General features: G+C 40.6%; 1 protein-coding gene across 4 annotated transcripts in view; it reads right to left on the reverse strand.

Annotated features, from left to right (window-relative positions):
• Positions 1-1,227: 1,227 nt before the first annotated feature.
• LOC123972561 (casein kinase I-like) overlaps positions 1,228-19,705 on the reverse strand; it is a 26,619-nt gene continuing 8,141 nt past the window's right edge. The window contains exons 1-10 of one of the 4 annotated variants that reach the window (XM_046052089.1): positions 19,692-19,699; positions 19,403-19,472; positions 18,198-18,346; positions 17,878-18,112; positions 15,668-15,753; positions 15,467-15,551; positions 15,157-15,302; positions 14,681-14,761; positions 6,730-6,836; positions 1,228-2,329 (exon numbers count right to left, since the gene is read on the reverse strand). In XM_046052089.1, the coding sequence (XP_045908045.1) occupies positions 2,275-2,329; positions 6,730-6,836; positions 14,681-14,761; positions 15,157-15,302; positions 15,467-15,551; positions 15,668-15,753; positions 17,878-18,112; positions 18,198-18,296 (894 nt within the window). In that variant the 5' untranslated portion in view covers positions 18,297-18,346; positions 19,403-19,472; positions 19,692-19,699 and the 3' untranslated portion in view covers positions 1,228-2,274. Of the gene's footprint in view, positions 2,330-6,729; positions 6,837-10,350; positions 10,453-14,680; positions 14,762-15,156; positions 15,306-15,466; positions 15,552-15,667; positions 15,754-17,877; positions 18,113-18,197; positions 18,347-19,402; positions 19,473-19,691; positions 19,700-19,705 lie in introns of those variants that run through there. The other 3 variants (XM_046052088.1, XM_046052090.1, XM_046052086.1) reach the window with 3 other exon arrangements.

Consider the following 19,705-nt stretch of genomic DNA (forward strand, 5'->3'; position numbering starts at 1 on the left):
ACTCTTGGTTCCTGGTAAAAAAAAAAAAAAAGAAAAGAAATAGCAAAACAATTACAATTGTCTGTAATTGTTTAGACATGAGAATCATGACTCCTTGAACCTAAAAAAAAAAATCACTTTGGACGTGTGTGCTTTATCACTAATTCTTTGAGTCTCTCTCCATCGCAGGGTGAGTAAAATAAATTACTCTTCAAAAATGTGTCATCACATGACCAATTGTGCCTACGGTTGCTGAGAAACAAAGGTTGGCTCAACTTCCCCACAGGCTCAAAACCACCTGCTCTCCCCTATGAAGCTTAATATTACTGAAGCTCAACAGACACTTCGGACACTTTGCTGGATCTGTACTTGGTTTTATCCGGTAGTTTTTCCTAGTGTGGCAATCTGACTTCTAAACAGTGTTGGGAGTAAAGCTTTGCATGACAAACGCAATTACAGTATTGCTTTTGCTGTACACTGTGACACAATGTGTTCCTCAGCAAGACGCTTAACCCCACGTTGCTCCAGAGCGACGTTTGACATATATAGCAGTTGCTAGATGTAAATATTAAGAATGTTATTTTTGTCTTGCATTTCTATTATTCTGCATCTTTATCGTCATGGCTCATGCATAAATAGAAATCTAAATGTGTTTTCTTTAACGATTTACTTTCATGACCAGAGTGTCGGAGATTTAAATAATAAATTAAGTTATGCTGCTGCACCTTTAATGGGGAGATGATTCATCCTATTTCACCCGTCCACAAGCCCCCTGCTATTAATCATAATGTTAATTTTTAAGACAAAGACCCACCCGATCTGAGGATATAACTGAGATCTGCACATCACAAGAACCCACATATGCAGGAACATCTTATTATCTGAATAACGCACCCATTAAACAGCAGTGAAAGTAACTAATATTGTAATATAACTAATTACTCTTAAACGACAGTAACTAGTAATCTATAATAAATTAGATTTTGGGAGTAACTTGCCCAACACTGCTTCTAAATGATAATTTGTGATAATAAAAACATGAAGTAACTAATAAAACGAATGAATCATGCTTCCAAACACGTCCTGAGCTCCACTATAGACAAAAATCTCTCTCAAACACTTAATAACAAAATAATAACTGTTCATGATTCCCTTAAATAAAGATCCGTTTTTATTTTGTTTGGTTGTTTTTTTGTTTTTTTTTTAATGGAGTTATCCGACCTCCAACCCAAAGAGAAAGAGGGAAGAAAAAAAAACAAAATAACTGAAAATTTAAAATACAAGTTATTTAAAAGAAAAAAAAGAAAATTTGAGGAACACACTCAAAAGCTACAAAAACTTTTTGAACAACTCAAAAAGACAGGAAAAAAAAAAAAAAAACACAGGATCCAAATTCTAGACATTTTTTTTTTTTTTAGTTACAAATTAAAACAGGAGGAGAAAAAAAAAAAAAGCATAATTTTCACATAAACATCTTTTTTAAACTCTTGATTCTGGTGGTTGTGAGGTTTTTCCCTCTGAGGATGAGAAGTACACCGAGCCCGATCTGTTGCAGGAAACAGACCGAGCCGCTCACTAGTCCTTTGACCCTAGGGAATAAAAACGTTATAGTACTATGTGTGTGTGTGTGTGAGAGAGCTGGATCTTTTCTGAAGTCTCTTTATGATGAGAAAGTGTGCAGCGCATGTATATATGTATATGTGGTCCGACAGTCATTTCCTCCGATCCTTTTGTCGTCCTCTCTTCTGTATCTCCTCAGAAATACGCTCGTCTCTCCTCTGAACCAGTCAGTAAGGAAGAAGAAAAAAAAAAATCAAATCAAAAACAAAGAAAATAGAGAACTAGGCGGTCCGCCAGTTAACCCGTTGAATTAAGTCTCGTCAGCCAATCAGCTTACAGTCTATCGGCTGTTCGTTCACTTGTGGTCACTTGTTTCCGAAGAAGTTTGTGTAGATGCAGTTTCAGTTCTGTTTGTGACCATAAATACATTAAGACTCCGCCGCTGGTACAGTTAGTCCACATTTAAAGCTCAGAGGTGGAACACATGTTACTCTCTTTCTGTCTGCTCAGTCCAGAGCAGAATAAACCAGCTTAGCAAACATGTTCTGCTGCACGGCGGTCCAGCCAGTCCAGCCGACCCAAGGTGGACTACAGGACCTCCTGCAGCAGCAGAGGAGGAGGGTCAGAGGGGGACTGAGGGGGGGGGAAGAAAGAGAGGGTTATATGAAGAGAGCTAGAGAAAGAGAGAGAGAGAGAGAGAAGGGGGGGGCGGAGACTAGGGTTTCGCTCTCGTCTTCATTTGTGTCTCTGGAGAGTTTTCCTCTTCCTCCTCTTGAAGAAACAGCAGCACCTGCAACACACAAACCACCAGGTGTTTTAAAGCAACAATGAACTTTGTGAATTAAACGCGTAAAACACTCTTCTACTATGAGCTCCTGTACAACCAATCAAGTAACAGCAACAACAAAAAAAAAACAATATTTTACAGCCCCGCCACGATTTCTCGATCGCAACCATCAAAGCAAATTCAAGAAATCCCGGTGAATTCAGAGCGATTTGCAATTTTGACCAATCACCGCAACTTTTCTGCACATTTGACCCATCACCGCCGTTTCCTGCTAAACTCCACTTTAGTTTACAAACTGAGAATTAAAACGAATACGACCTCCGTCCACACCAGCGTTTTAGCTGCGTATCAGAGGTGACCCCGTCTACATTAAAACGACTGAAAACGCACATCTAGTGCCCGTTCACGTACACTGGGCATGCGCACGTGCCGGTGTAAACATGAAGCAGATGGTCTGAAGTAATGCAGACGAAGAATCAGACCGGATTATTTTTTGCATGCACCAATAACGGGGTGTGACTGTTACTGAATGTAACACGGGAGTGTGGCGGCGGAAAACAGACCGCGAGTCGTTGCAAAGTAAATGGCGACGTGCGCAGTAGCCTTCAAGTCTAGTTGGACTGGCCTAAGTGTTATTTGCACGGTACAGAATATTTTAATAAAAACACGAAAACTAAAAAACTCTGTCAGTAGCATCCTGTTTCTGTTTTGCATGACTCATAAGACCCAATCAGAGAGCAGAGCGTCATTGTTTCTAAAGTCCTCCGTTTTGGCCCGTCTTCACTAAAACGCCCTCCGGAGTTTCAAAACGCAAAACGGGGTCGGCGGCGTTTCCGAACTTCTCCGTTTTAGGTCTTCGTTTTCACCATTTTAGTCTGGAGAGGAGGTGCAAACGTAGCAAAAGGTCTCCGTTTTAATTCGAAAACGCAGTAGTGTGGATGCAGCCTGAGATGCATCGCGATGCGGACGTCTAAATGTTAACTGGCAACGTGACGTTCACGGAACACAAAAACCGGAACTCTTGGAAGCGCAGCGCCCGGACAGTCTGCGGTGTGCACACACCAGCCATTTCAGTTCATACAGCATATGATTGTGCCGCTGCTGAATGAATGACCCCCACTACTAAAATTTCACAGGCTCATTAATATCAATGCGCAACAAATGAGCTTCACTCGCACACTGTGCAGCAGGGTAACGCCCCCCTGTCTCCTGTGTGCGTAGCGAGTGAGTGGGCCAGCGGCAGAACTTCACGGTGAAACTTAGGAGGGTAAATATTTAAGATACTTATTAAGTTATTAGTCTGGCGGTAAATGTACATGTAGGTCAAAGTGTTTCCGTTAAAGTGTAATTTATACTTCTGCGTCAAATCGTCGGCGTCACCACTGCAAGTGACAATGTTTGACAATGCTTCTTTTGGATTTTAATGTGTAAATTAAATGCTTACTAATTAATCCGAAAATCAAAATGCATCGATAATCGTTTTATAAATCGCATCGCGGCCCTGTGAATCGTAATCAAATGGAATCATGAGGTGCCCCGAGATTCACACCCCTAGCAGACATGTGTGATTACCAACATCTTACATTGGCCAAAAAAAGAAAAACCCAAACAGTATTCAGATCTTCGGTAAACGGTTTTGCAGAAAGTGCAGTCTTGTGGCTGAACATAAGAGAAAAGGGATTGACTACCAGAATGGCAGAAAAACAAAAAGCTTTGTAAAAGTTAATATGATCTGAGAGGTACTTTTAAGTTTACTTTTCAAAGAGCAAACAAAGAGATTGAAAGGTTGATGTGTTTGTATTGTCGGGGTTGAATTATGGAACAGCTCCAATGTAAATTTAAAAATAAGCAACTTCCTTGTGGTGTTTAAGTGTTCTGTACGTCTATTTTTGATGGTTACAAATGTGAGTAGTTAATTTCTTTACTTATATTCTGGTTTCTTTATTTCCTTTTCCTTTGAGGTGGGTAAATTTAATTGATAAGAACACAGGAGAGGCCTAGATAAGCATTAGCTTCTGCCTTTTTCAGTCACTATTTACTGTTTGAGTTTACAATTACTGTTTTATGATGACTGACTGATGTTTTACTTTCATCTGGACCTAATTTGGTGGTGGTGGGTGGTTTCCTGTCTTTCTGTGCTGTTAGGTTATTTTAAAGTAGCGTGCAGTAGTGGGTGATCTTTCTGTTGTCCTCTCCGCAATCACTACATGATGGCCCTCTGTTTAATAGTTATACTTGCTCATGTTTTAGTAAGAAGTCTCCTTGTTATTTGATCTGTCCCAGTCTGCTGTGTTAAATTTCAGTTGCTGCATCACGCTGTTTATACAAACTCAACACTTCCTGTGGCTGGAAGTCAAGTCAAGTGGAACTTTATTTGTCCCCAGAGGAGAAATTTGGCCTACAGCAGTAAAAAGGCTTTAACTGTGAAAGGGCCGCCAGTGACTTGCACGGCTCCTACACAGCGCTTGAAATGTAGCTACTGCCATCTTGTGACACATGTATGTTACTACAAAATCCAGTTTGGCTGGGACATTCACAGACCCACTTCTGAAATAGGACAATAACACTTCAGATGAGTAATCCAGAAAAAGAAAGCGCTGAAAATAGCTTCATTATATTGTTGATTTTAAATCAAAGCGACAAAAATGTACATTATGCTTAGTTGGCATGCATATTATATGAGTTCACCCACCTTTGTTCCCCCCTTCCGGCCTGTACTTTGGACTTTGTGTGTGTCAGCAACAGTCCCGGCCATTATTTGATAAAATACGGTGTTAGGCCTTTACTATAATAGTGGAATAAAGTGTCCAGAAAAACACATTAACGCTTTGATGAGTCTAATGCTAATTTTTGGGATTTTAGAATCAGAATCTGATTTATTGCCAAGTTGTTTTTACACATACAAGGAATTTGTTTTGGGGGACAACAATAAACATAAAATATTATATACATACACACACACTGAACAAAATTATGAATGCAACACTTTTGTTTTTGCCCCCATTCATCATGAGCTGAACTCAAAGATCGAAGACTTTCTCTAAGTACACAAAAGGCGTATTTCTCTCAAATACTGTTCACAAATCTGTCAAAATCTGTGTTAGTGAGCACTTCTCCTTTGCCCAGATAATCCATCCACCTCACAGGTGTGGCATATCAAGATGCTGATGAGACAGCATGGGGATTGCACAGGTGGGCCTTAGGCTGGCCACAATAAAAGGCCACTCCAAAATTTGCAATTCCATCACACAGCACAAAGCCACAGATTTGTTGGCACGCTGACTGCAGGAATGTCCACCAGAGCTGTTGCCCATGAATTGAATGTTCATTTTTTCTACCATAAGCCGTCTCCAAAGGCGTTTCAGAGAATTTGGCAGTACATCCAACCGGCCTCAAAACCGCAGACCACTTGCCAGCCCAGGACCTCCGCATCCAGCATCTTCACCAAGATGGTCTGAGACCAGCCACCTGGACAGCTGCAGCAACAATCGGTTTGCATAACCAAAGGGTTTTTCCTCAAACTGTCATGGAACCGTCTCAGGGAAGCTCATCTGCATGCTCGTCGTCCTCATAGGGGTCTCGACCTGACTGCAACTTCGCACAGCCATTGAAGAGGAGTTGACCAACACTCCACAGGCCACAATCAACAACATGATCAACTCTGTGCGAAGGAGGCAAATGGTGGTCACACCAGATCCTGACTGGTTTCTGGACCCCCACAATACAGTGAAACTGCACATTTTGGAGTGGCCTTTTATTGTGGCCAGCCTAAGGCCTTTTATTGTGGCCAGCCTAAGGCCCACCTGTGCAATACCCATGCTGTCTGATCAGCATCTTGATATGCCACACCTGCGAGGTGGATGGATTCTCTCGGCAAAGGAGAAGTGCTCACTAACACAGATTTTGATAGATTTGTGAACAGTATTTGAGAGAAATAGGCCTTTTGTGTACATAGAGAAAGTCTTAGATCTTTGAGTTCAGCTCATGATGAATGGGGACAAAAACAAAAGTGTTGCGTTTATAATTCTGTTCAGTAAATATATATATCTATATATATATAGATATATATATAAATAATATGAGATTGATAGAATAAATAGGAGTATTTACATGTGTTTTAGGGTTCATCGGGTTCACGAGATTAGAATATAATAAGTGATTTCAGTTCATCCGTCTGTGTGTTTTTATGTAAACTTTTATGTAAATAAACACAAATTTTAAAAAAGGTATCGACTTATACAAATCCTATTTATGTAAAAACTGGTTTAAAAAACTACAGGATCAGCTTAGCCCAGGTATTTTTGGGGCTGTTACTGTTTATACAAGTAAAAGAAGAGATGTGTTGACATCTCTACTCTACACATGTATACTACTTTAACTTAAGAGTGTGTGTCTGTCCTTACTTGGTATCATCAGCCACTTCCACCTCTGCGTTGGCTGTGATTGGTGCGTTGGAGTGTCCTGCAGTTGGGTCGTCTGTATTCAGCTCCCCATTGGTTGAACTCATCACCTGGGAGGTGAAAAACGGAAAAGAGAGGGATGAGTTCAGATGCAGTCCTATCTTAGTGGGAAGTAAAAAAAAATAAAAAAAATGGTGTGCATTATGTTAATTATTATATTAAATATTATTATTATGTACATTAAGGCAGCTGTTAATGTGTGACAACAACATGCTTCCACACTCGTGGTTACTCTGTTACACATCCACCTGTCTCCTGCTCTGTATCCTCAGAAAGAAAAAGATTGTTTTCAAATGAAATCAGCTTAATGAGGACGTCGTCTAGATTAGGGATGTCACGAGAACCAAGTAGATACCAAAATTCTGGGTACAGAAGATCCAACATGTGGAAGATGAAGACAAGTGCAGCTGCAGCGACAGAAGTCAGTTTAATATTTAACATTCGCGGTTATCGCCGTGCTGTTCAGACTACACAACTTGCCGTCTTGTGACGGGAGTCTGGAAGTCGTTGTGGCGTTCACACTACGTGACTGATTGGTGACAGGGGGTCACACACAACACGAGCTGACAGCGGCTGAGTCACCCGACGCCGGTCTGCAAACCATGTTATGCCAAAGAAAACATGTGAAATGTGAAATGGGAAATGACGCGAACATGCACAGGAAACAGCTGTTGTTTGTTATTATAAAGATAGCAATTATAAAGACAAAGAATCTGGGTGAAACAATGGATTAGCTCACGCAGGTAGCAGGGATTGTCTGAGCTACAGAGAGAGCTGGAGTGGAGTGAAAAAGTAGCTCCCTGCTCTGCCAGCTGCCCTCTCATCGGCTGGATGTGGATGTCGAGTTGGCCGACTCCTCCAGATATTTGGCATGCTAGATATTTGGCGGCCGCCGATGGATCGCTGATTTACTCACGATCACAGCCTGACGGTTGCCGAGCTCGCCGACCTGCAAATCGGGCTTAAAATCGTGTAGTGTGAACTAGGCTTTAAACATTTCACACCTGTTAAAAATCAATTAATTGTGCACAGTGCAAGGTTGTAACGTAAACAGCTTGCTCATTTATGAATATATTGACTTCAAACCAGCTCTCATCTGTCCTGGACGTCCTCTCACAACTTTAACAGCAGTTAGTTTTCTTTGTAATGTTCAAATGTTTTTATTAAAAGGAGTGTATGTTGAAGTACATGATGGGATTTGTTGTTTTGTTTTTTAAAGTGGTATCGATTTTGGGTATTGGTCTCAGCTACTAAAACTGTTGTTATCGTGACATCCCTAAATAGTTCATAAGAACTGTGAAATCCAGGGAAGCTTCACACCTCTACAGACGCACACACTGTCCATGTTCGCCATGCAAAAAAGCGGCTCCTCTGCTTAATGGCTGAACACATCTTTCCTTTTTGTTTTAAATATTTCCCAACCCTTCAGTGAACAATTCCCTGACTGAAATGATATTATATTCAACTTTGCAAAATGTTTAGGCTCACCTACTCCATGTAAATACTGAAGAGGCTTAAAACATTGAAATATGTCACAACTATTTATTCTCCTCGGCTGCTACTGTCACTTTTAATGTGTCTTGATAGAAATGCTGTTCATTAAAAACATAGAGGGTTAAAAAGAGGTATACTTTAAAGAGCTTTTAACACATTTAATCTTGCACACACAAAGCCAGAATGTTCTGGCATATGCTGAGTCTCATTGTAGGCAACAGAAGAACTTTTGTGATATTGATGGTATATATCTGTGTGTCACATAGTTATTTATTTTATACATACAGTACTGTGCAAAAGTTTCAGGCAGGTGTAATGCTGTAAAGTAAGAATGCTTTCAAAAATAGAAATAAGAAAATGTTTTAAATTTACAAAATGTAAAGTGAGTGATCAGAAGAAAAATCTCAATGAAATCAATATTTGATCACAGTAGGAGAGGTTTGTGCTGGGTGCAGAACACTAGTGGGTCCAGCTGCTTCGTGTCAAACACAATTTAGGTAGGAACTTTTACTCAGGTGACAGGTGGTGTTAGACGGAAGGGGGGAACCAGTACTTTTTTTACGCTCCACCAGACACACCACGCTGGGCCAGCTGTACTTGTGTAGTGACAGTGACTGCGTTATGGATTAATGCATTTATCTGAGGGCCATTAACAGTTGATAATAAACCCGGAACAGAAAGGCAAGCAAAGCAAGACCAGATGTTATTACACTAGACACTAGAAGGATATGGCGCAGACGGCAAGTACGTCTGTGCAAACCTCAGTGGCTCCAAAGTTTAGATTTGGCTGCTATAACCACAGTTTGCTTTCAAATCTTAATCAATTCTTCTAGGTTAACTTGCAGAAATTCATATTTATGATTAAACAATTATACCAAACAGGTGCTTATGATCATAAATTCAATATGTGGGTTGAAACACGATCATTAACTGAAACAGAAACAGATGTGTAGGAGGGAAAACAAGTTTACAGTCAAAAGTCAGACACCACGGTGAGACTGAGCACAGCAACACGACACGAGGTAGTTATACTGCTTCTGCAAGGTCTCGCTCCCGCAGATGTTTCAAGGCAGACGGGTTTCCAGATGTGCTGTCCAAGCACAAGAAGCAGCAGCACAGAGAAACACGCAACGAAGAGGACCGCAGACGCAGTGGTCGGCCAAAGAAGTTTACTGCAGCAGATGAAAGACATCACGCTTTACTTCCCTTGCAATGCAATCAAAAACAGTGGGACCCTGGAACGCCTATCTACTGTCTCAAGAAGGGGCCTTAATGGAACTTTACAAAATGTTTTCCACACCTGCCTGAACCTCTGCACAGTACCGTATATTCCCACCCAAACAATGCTGTACAGAAGACACAGCTTTCTTGAAAATGATATTCCTCTGGTATATTTTACGTGACTGGAGTTGCTCTTCATACTCAGGCCTCACCTGTTGTGGTTGATAATACCAATAATCATATATCAGTTATCTTGTCAGTAAATTTAGTACATTTCACTTAAAGCTAGTTAGCCAATTTATATGAAGCACGATGCTACTTCCGGTATTACAACAACTTGGTGATTTTGCCTAATGAAGTTAATTTTAGCCAACATGGAAAAACAACTTGTGTCTCAAAATGCGTTAAATCCAGATGTTTCCACATTTAACACGCATCAATTTTCCAACAAATGTACATACAATAACTCTTCTGATCTGAGCAACTACTACCAACTTAACGTTCTGTTTATTCTAGCTGCAAACACAGAATAAAACCCGGCCTGTTCTACCTCGCCGGCTCACAAAAAGCAGCCGGCATCATGTGGTCTCTACACTCTCTGCTCTGTCTATAGAGAAGCCAGCCAACCACCTGCCCTTCCAGACATTATCTCCATTACTTTAATGTTAAAAAAGTTAGTGGTACTTGTGTGCAACACTGATAAGTAAAGGTTTCTATTCCAATAGTTCCATGTGGGGGAACTATTGAGGTCAGCCCTGCTGCAGAGACAGATAAGGTCATGCAGGCAGACAGATATACAGGTAGGCAGACAGACAGGAAGCCAGCAGAGCTAACCCATCCTCTCAGTACCTGGACAGACCCTCCCAGCCTATCAGCAGTGAGATGGGAGCCCAGCAGCTCTCGATTGGTCACTGGAGTCGGCTGGGACTCGCTGCCTTTCCCCTCTGGAGACTAGAGGAGACAGGAAGCCGATTGCAGGAGAAACAAAAAGGAGGAGAAAGATGTAGTAGTGGTGGCGGAGGAGGAGAAGGGAAAGAAGAACAGGTGAGATGGAAGAAGAGGGTTACCATGAAAAGGGGAAGAGACAATGTGGAACAGAGAGGAGAAGGAAGAGGAGTGAGAAGATGGAGGTGAGGTGTGTCGGGGTCAGGAGCAGTACCATGAGAAAAAAAGAAAAAGAAAAGAATGAGGAGATAATTAAAAAGAAAAGAAATAGTGAGTACAGTCAGTATTTGGTGGATGAACAACAGGATGGTGCGTTCAAGTGTGCAGTAGAGTGAGAGTGCACAGGAGAGTGTGCACGTCTGGAAGCTCCATGCAAAAGGAGAAGGAGGTGGATCATTTTCTGTGTTACCTCAACCTCACCCGCCTCAAACCTGTCTTTTTTGGCATTAAGACCCAAAAAAAGGGCCGCAGTGCAACTCAACAAGTGCCTTTTGTAAATCTGCACTGATGTGTTTGAGAATGTAAAAGTAGGGGTGGGCAGTATAACCTGTACAAATCACCGTGGAATTATCGCATTGTCGTTGGATTCCACAATCAAGGGGCTTTTAAGCCAACGTTTCCATCTGCTGGGTTAAAGCAAATAAACTGTCCACCTGATGCAATCGCAGAAGCAAGGGGATTCGCACTAGTTGAGAATTTTTTAACTTATGCGCGTCAGTTGCGTGACGCTGTGTCGCAATAGCTTATCAGAGTTTAAGACTTTCCGGACGTTACAGACGGCTTTAGAGTGTTGTGACGAGAGAATCAGGCAGAGCGGAGCGACTGAATCTCAACTGGCCGACAGAAAGCTGCTGAGTGACGGGCTGAAAGCTCAAAGTTAATTGCTTTTATGAAATTATATTTTACTTGTAATTTTGAAGGATTAAAAAGTTGATTTATCTTCTCTCGCGCGCGCTTCTTAGCAGCGAGCCACCGTATTTATACAAAAACCAGACAACATTTGCTTGAAAGTTCAGAAAATGTGTGTCTGTTACTTGAATCCAGCCATCGTTGTTCTTTACTGTGAACAAGTTAGCACAGTACAGGCCTGATCGATCCACACTCACACAGAAATAAACATTTTCTTGCTGACAGACCTGACAAAGCATGAATTAATTTGTTTATCAAATCAGCATCATGTTGTTGTTATTTCAGCTTCATTTTGATCCGTTCATTTCAAATAAAGCACACCAAAATGTTCATTTTGGGTTCATTCCGTGTGGGAGTAACCACAGGTTGTGTTTATTTGCATTATCGCATTGTGTGTGAACACTCGGCGAGTAGTCCAGGGATAAAACTCGTGCGAGAAAAATTGACGTGAAGATTAAATTAGCGTGAATGCACAAGTGAGCACAAGGCTCCAATGCCAGGAGAAAAACACGGGGGAAAAGAGCTTTGCTGTCGTGTCCTTGCTGCTGTTGGGCAGGTATCATTTATTTTCACTTTAAGTCCATCCATAAGTAACAGTGACCCAATGTTTGACTATTTCAGTCATGGACTCGATGCACTTTCTGGAGTAAAACTTCTAAAAGCCAAAATCCTATCAGATGGGGGTCCGTGGTCTAATTTGTGTCAGTTTAGGGGTCCTTGATGTGAAAAAGTTTGAAAACTGCAAGAATCCTGCAAGTACATCAACTTATCAACATCAAATATGCTGAACTGCTTCAAGTGCTACATTTAGAAAGACCCTGCGGCTGCAGCAGTGCATTCTGGGCAAGGTTATGCTGGATATCATTTTACAGACAAGACCTCTGCTGCTTCATTTCAGTTTGTTTAAACCCAGTTTAGAGTTGCTGTGCAATGTAATCAGACCAACAGCTGATCTGTCATGTAATATTCACTAAATCATTATTTATTCAACAAACCCTCGCCTATTTCTTGGATTAAGTCTTTATCGACAAAAGGGGGAAAAACTGTTGTAGAACAAGCTTTATAAACAAATCTATGTGCAGCTATTATTTATGTATTTGATAATTAAATCAACTGTGAGGACAGAATGGATTGTTCCCAAATGTCACATATACATTTTAAAACCAACACATTCAAACGCCATACAGGGGAGGAAATAAATGAAATCCTAGTGCACCACAGAGCGTCTCTCCTGCGGGGCTGCAGTCAAATACTAGACGGCAGCAGAGGACATTGTACCAGCATCTGGTTCAAAAGTAGCTGCTTAAAAATATGAGTTGGGTGGAATCATTGACTTTTAGGGGGAAGTCCTACATTATACACAGTACAAGTACATACATTTTAGATTATACTGCCCAGCCCCTTTGTGAGAGTGTATATGAACATTTCAAACTACTCCCATGTTTCCATGCTTAACAACATTAAATCACCGACGGTTTTCTAACACTGGTCAACAGATCTAAATTTAAATACATTGCCAGGGTTGTGTTATACAGTATCAGTCCAAGACAGCGTAGTCAGACAGACGTATTGCCTTCTCTAATCTAATTTTGTCAGTTTAATGAGGTGCTTTAGTTCACTTCATATTTATAGAATGAAGTATGTGCTGAATTAGCTATCTACTAGTCAGTCCCTCCAGGATTTCGCGATGTCATGATCGCAAATATTAACACAAATCACCGCAACCTATCTCGCCGTATCCGTCTCACGTTTGCCTACAAAAATAACAGCAAAGAACTGTGAAGAAAAGGATCCAGATCTTCTTTACCAAAACTGTTCTGCTAAACGTGCAGTATTGTGGTCCAGTCTTAAAAGAAAATTTGTCTATTGACAAATATTTTGCCACCGCAAAACACACGCAGAGAACGGTAGAAACGCACGGCGGACGCCAGACGAGAGTAATCACTGGGAGACAGGCTGCTGCATGCTGGTCAATCACAAGCGCTGAAACAATCTGGGTAAGTTGCCCGCCACATCCTGGAGGGACCGTTTCATGATTTAACTATAATTCTAAAGTAACAAAAAAATCTACCTTTGCAGTTTTCACTTATTCCCACAATTTCATTGCAAAAACACTCACTCCAAAACGCAACTTTCTTTGCAATATTTTAGAAAAACTGCCGCAAAAATCAGACATTTTAAACCGCAACAATCACAAAAACAGAAGGCCCACGAAATCCCAGAGTGACTGACTATTGTTTATACTATACTCATCCATTTTAACCATCCCTGCCACAAAGCTTGTGGGTTACGGTACAACAGCAAGGCAAAGAGGTCTGCCCGAAGACAGCATTTTTCCCCAGGCTTGGTGCTGTTTTACAGAGGTATTTATGTGGCGTCGTCTAAAAGGCAGAGTCTCTGCTGAGCAGTAGACACCGCAGAATACATTAAGGACTTAACATATTAGCCTCCACCTTTGTACCGTAAAATAGACAGTGTATCTGTGGCTATATTTTGGTAGGTATACAGTAAATCCGCCTGCCCACAGGTGGATTTATGGCGTATACTGCAGAGTACAGTCTAGACTGCTGTTATGATTTGGCTCTGCATCACCATCTCTCTCCCATCTTTGCAACATTACTCTGGCTACCGCTTAGGTGTAGAATTGATTTTAAACTTTTACATTACACCGCCTTTTCTCCTGCCTACATCATAGGTTCACGTGCGCCCTACGAGCCCGCCGCCGCGGCCTGCACTCCTCAGCTATGACCCTGCTAAATGTTCCCACAGCTGGCCTCGTTACAAAAGGAAACCAGGCATTTTCCACAGCTGAAGAACTAGGTTAGCAAAACATACTTTGAAAGGAAGCCTCTTTTATAGCAAATCTGTTGTTTGTATCCCTCTTTTATCTCTTGCATTTTACCTGTTTTTAATTATGTTTTATTCAGGTCTTTCTTTCGATATTGTTATTTTGTTGTTATTAGTTTGACTGTGTACTATTTTATTTATGTTCTGTCAAGCACGTTGCAACTGTATTTTGAAAAGAGCTATAAAAATGAAGATTATTATTATCATATAAATGAAATAATTAATTTGTAAATGCCGTCCATGAAAACCGCTGTGGATGCAGTCGGAGTACTTTCGCCGCCACACGGTGTGACCCACACTCGCTGCGCTCGAGCTTTTCTGTTGATCAGTATCAAAACTTTACGTTCGTAAAACAGTAAAACATGAAAGAAATCCAACCGGTTTGGCAAATATGTACCGAATCTGTTCCAAATATTCAGACTCTACATACAATCATGTGAACGCTTAACGTGACCGTGTTGCATATGAGCGTGAGTACCTGGTTTTTGGTTTGAGGCGCTTTCTCTCGGTTGCTCGTCTGAAGTGGCGTCTCACTGGCCACTGGACCAATAGGGGTGGGCTAAACACACAGGAAGTGAGGTCAACATGGGGTCAGAGTGAGGAAACACACAGTTTGTTACATGACATTTCTTTATGGAGGAGTTGATTTCGTATTATTGATTTTATGGTTTACACTGTGAGTTGTTCAGGGCCACTCTAGGACCTCTGTGCAATAAACTATTTTGCCATTAAAAGCTAATCACATCAAATGTAGAAGGTTGAGATCGATTTCGTTGAGTGGTGCAACATTGTGTGCCACTCAAATTACAGACTAAGTTGACAGCATGACTTTATCAGTTCCTGTTTGCACAGTAGATCGGTCCTATGATTGACCTCTCAGCATCGACCACTGCACTAAAGCCAGCAGTTAAGTTCACTTAATGTGTCCGTGCAAAACACCCCCTCCACACTAACCAGCGGCTTTCCAGTCCAGTCATACTGGTAGTCAAAGATGTATCCGTTTCTGTCAAAGAGGTCCGTAAAGAGTTTCCTCAGATAGTCGTAGTCCGGCTTCTCGAAGAAGTCGAGCCGACGAACGTACCGCAGGTAGGTGGCCATCTCTTCTGTTACATTCACACAGGCACACAAACACATATTCACGCACACAAGCACAGATTCATACATACAGACACACAGAATTTGATCAACATATGCTAGCCTGAGCATGTATGTGACAGCTGCACAGAAAAACTGCTTTTCTGTCGAGGTGTGTGTGTGTACGAACCAGGGAAATTTTCGCAGAGGACCTCTATTGGTGTGTCTCTCTTCGTGTCTCCTATCTTCTGATAACGTTCTTTCAGAGTGTCAGCCTAATGAAGAGAGAGAGAGTTATTCTTTACTCTGAGGTCCACGCATGGAGGGAAGAAGGAATAAAAAAAAGAAGAAGCTGGCACTGATAAACACACTGGATGGGTGGTCGGCTCACCTTGAGTCCCTGCCACGGTAGGCTGCCTCGCAGGAAATACATGAACATGTGGCCCAGAGCTTCCAGGTCATCCCGCCTGCTTTGCTCTGAAATAACACAGGTCTTAAATGACTGGACAGCATCAGCGGTGTTAGGTTTAACACGTCTAATGCCAAGAACACAAACACAATGCTTGCACACCCAGGTTGTGTTGCTTTCAATCTACTGGTTCTCTTCAGAAAACAGATTTTAGTTGCAAAAAAATGAATGACGAAAAGTGGAATGAAAAATGTGACAGTTACGACACTCCCTCCTCTAATTTGTTAAAATATTTAATAACCTACGATTCTGAGGATCCATTAATCTTTTCAGTTAACGTAGCAAATATCTCAAACATTTTCATTTCGGCTTCTTAATTGTGAGGATATTTCCTGCTTTTCCTTATATTATATCACTGAAATTACAGAATTACAAATTATTTTAAGATATACAGTTAAAAAATATCACCCAAGGCTCTGGGAAATTATGAAAGAAACTTTTCACAATTATTTTATATTTTTTACACTAAATAAATCAATAAAAAAGAAAAAAAAATAGCCCTAACACAACAAAATAACAAAAACTAGGTGTGAAAATTTAAAAAACTGACTAAAATAAACTAAAATTATAGCGCAAATGTCTTTAGTTTTCATCTTTCGTCAGTTAATTTCATACAGCCTGCGTAAGCCGGGGAATTGTGGCTGGATATGAAATCTATTTTCCAGTTTCTTAGCAGTGCCAGATTTAGTCCACGCTAAAACTAACAAAACTTAAACTAAGCATTTTCAAAAAAAAAGATTTACATACTAGTAAGCCCACTTGAAAAACTAATTAAAACTAAACTAAATTTGAAAACAAAAAGTCAAAACGAAATAAAAATAAAAATGAATGAAATTCACTTTGAACGCTCCAGGTTCAATGGACAAACACTAAAATTACAGCTCAGATGTTTGCCAAACTGGCACAAGGACAGACTAACATTAACTTAGCTTTTTTTTTGTAAACATCCAAATTAGTTTACAATTTTTTAAACAAACTTTGAAATTACACATAATAAATAAATAATATACAATAAAAAATAATAAGAAATATACTAATATACTAGTAAAATACTGCTGAAACTACCACCAAGTTCTCCACTAAATAAAATGTTCTCAAAACAATACCACATATAGCTAATAAAATATAATAAATAAATATATAATAATGGATTACAGTGCCGTATTCTTCTTTTATACCATCTATATCAATCCCAGCTTGAAGGCCTGCTCGGATTTAAAAAAAACTAAAGTCTGTTTAAATGCCGAAAGGCGTTTGGACTGTGCTCGTTTTTGTTGCAGTGACGTTCTCCTTGGTGGGATACCATTAGTGAGTTAGCAAGTTCGACATGTTTCCAGAAAGATACCCGATCACTACAGGGAAATGTCGCCCCGCTGCTTTCGTCTTATCGACTCGTCCGTTTTTGTATTTCACTAGGAAACCGAAGTGTTCCCAAACAGAGGACCTTAAGGGAGGGGTTTTCACGCTCTGGCTTCTCTGCACTGGCCATGATGCTCAGGTCGCTTGCGTAGCGCTGTGAGAGGCGGAGATTTGGTCCGCCACTTAATATGTCCATGTCGGAATTTATGTTTGTTACACACACAAAACAAGCCTAATATTTAACGTTAAAGATTGCATTCGGTGCACATGTGTACGAGTAAATGTACCGTCACACCCCTGGTGAACATTGTGATGATGATTGAGACGTCCTTGCCGACACACCATATTCTACAGCAGGAACTCATTGGTGTAAATCCCCAGAATAATCACACTGAACCTGTGATACTTCCACTTTCCTGTGAGTATTATTATTTCACTTTATATGAAACTCTTTTTGGTTAGTGGGCACTTACAGTAACATTCATGAGCCAGGTCACAACTGTGTATTTATTCTGTTGCAATTATAAAGAAAAAATTGTTTTTATCCTTGTTAATCTCCTCAGAATTTTCTAACTAAAGGGAGAAAGAAAATGTTATTAAAACATTTTCAACCTAATATAGTAAGAGCAATAAAGCTAAAAGGTAAGCTGGCAGGTTTAAACCAATATTCCACATTCACACAGATCTTAAAAGGCTTTAGACATCTATGGTAGGTTTGGATTTATGTTTTGGGTTAGTACATGTGTGCACATGTAGCACGAGGGAGCGCTCACCTTTCCCCAGGTGTGTGTTGATGCTCATGTATCTCGCGGTTCCAGTCAGACTCTTGTGTTCTCTGTATGGAATGTGTTTCTTGGTTTCCGGGTCTATGTATTCTTTCGCCAGGCCAAAGTCTATGATGTGGATGGTGTGTTGCCGTTTGGAGCCGGGTCGGCCCACCAGGAAGTTCTCCGGCTTCACGTCGCGATAGATCAGGCTTCTGGTGTGGACAAACTCCATACGGGTTATCTAAGGGAAAGGACGGAGCCCAAAAAGTTAAGAAATCCAAAAATAAACCAGTGTTTCCTGGTTAATTTAATGTGTTTGTTCTTACCAGTTGTATGGCTATCATGAGTACAGTCTTTAGAGAGAAGGTCCGGTCACAGAGATCAAACAGATCTTCTAAGCTGGGTCCCAGTAGCTCCAGAACCATTGCATTGTATTTACCGCATGGTCCAAAGTAGAACACCTGGGGAACGCCCTCTGGATGAACAGGTGAAGAAGGAACAGGAGACATGCTATAAATTCCCATAGACAGCCGACAACGAAGACTGACAGCAGCTGAAGGCTCAATAAATTATCCAGCCAGTGTCTCCCATGTGGCCCGCCAGTCTAATTTGTTCCACCATAGTTTCAAAATGAACCAAAAATATTTTTACGCTTCCCTTAAAAACATTAAACACCTCTAACGTGTTTTATGCCACTGCTGTAAGCTCGCACGCTCACACACTTTAGCGTCCGACATGCGATAGCCACTTTTCTTTTGAGGACACATCATTTGAGGTAAGTACGGTAACGTTAACTAGCTAGCTGCGCCTAAATTTGGAGTGCACATGTATTCTTGCTGTTATGGTAAATGCACTGAAATGGAACAGAGCGAGCCGACAGGCAGGGTTAGCAACTTCATTCTGTTATTTTCTCTCTTTACAAAGACAAGTGTTGCAGTTTTGAGAGTCCAACCTGAAGAGAGGCTGTGAAGTCTTAATCGTACACGATACAAGCACCACGTGCAATATAACTAATCAAATTACGTCAGAACTTAGCGCAAGAATACATGTGGGGCATCGTCCGGTTTTCCAATATAAGGTGTTAACACAACGTATATTAATAAATTTAAACACTAAAATGTTGGGAAATTACTTTATTCTGTGATTAAGGGTTGCTGGGAAAAACATTAAATAAATAGGTTTGCTTTTTTGCTGTTTTATCACCATTTATATATCTTTACAATGTGTTTATGATCAAATTGTTCACATCATAGAGATCTAGCCTCTTAATTTTGCTCTGAAAGTGCACCAGGTTAACGCATTGACATGTTTGAGATCCACCCACCATAGTCTTACAAAATCATGTGGGAATGTGTTGGTTTATTTTATATGTTAACCATATTTAATAAGTGATCTGTTAAGTTCATGTGTCGCATGAAAGGACGTTTCTTTTCGTTATACAACCTTGTGTTGTATAATGATAAACTATCCTTGTACCGCCTGACTGATTCTCACAGAAGAGCACCCGACGAGAAAGAAAGGTGGCTCTCACCTGAAGTTCCCAACTGTTTGTAGAAACGATATTCTAGGTGGAGCTGCGGCGCCCTCGACTTAATAGGCTCCTGCAAAGGAGGAGTAAGTTTGAATTAGAATATTTGTTTGTCATACAAAAGAAGTATTATTCATAGTCACACCCAAAACATGTTGTAGGTATGTAATGGTTCAACTGTTTTCAGTCTTACATTTCCATTTTCTTCATAATTGTCTTTGTCACTATTAAACAAATTAAGCATGCTGCCCTGCAATACTATAAACTATATATAAAGAGAAATTATTAATACCAGTTTGATTGCCA

Source organism: Micropterus dolomieu, linkage group LG06, assembly GCF_021292245.1.
Source record: "Micropterus dolomieu isolate WLL.071019.BEF.003 ecotype Adirondacks linkage group LG06, ASM2129224v1, whole genome shotgun sequence".
NCBI classification, from domain to species: Eukaryota; Metazoa; Chordata; class Actinopteri; order Centrarchiformes; family Centrarchidae; genus Micropterus; species Micropterus dolomieu.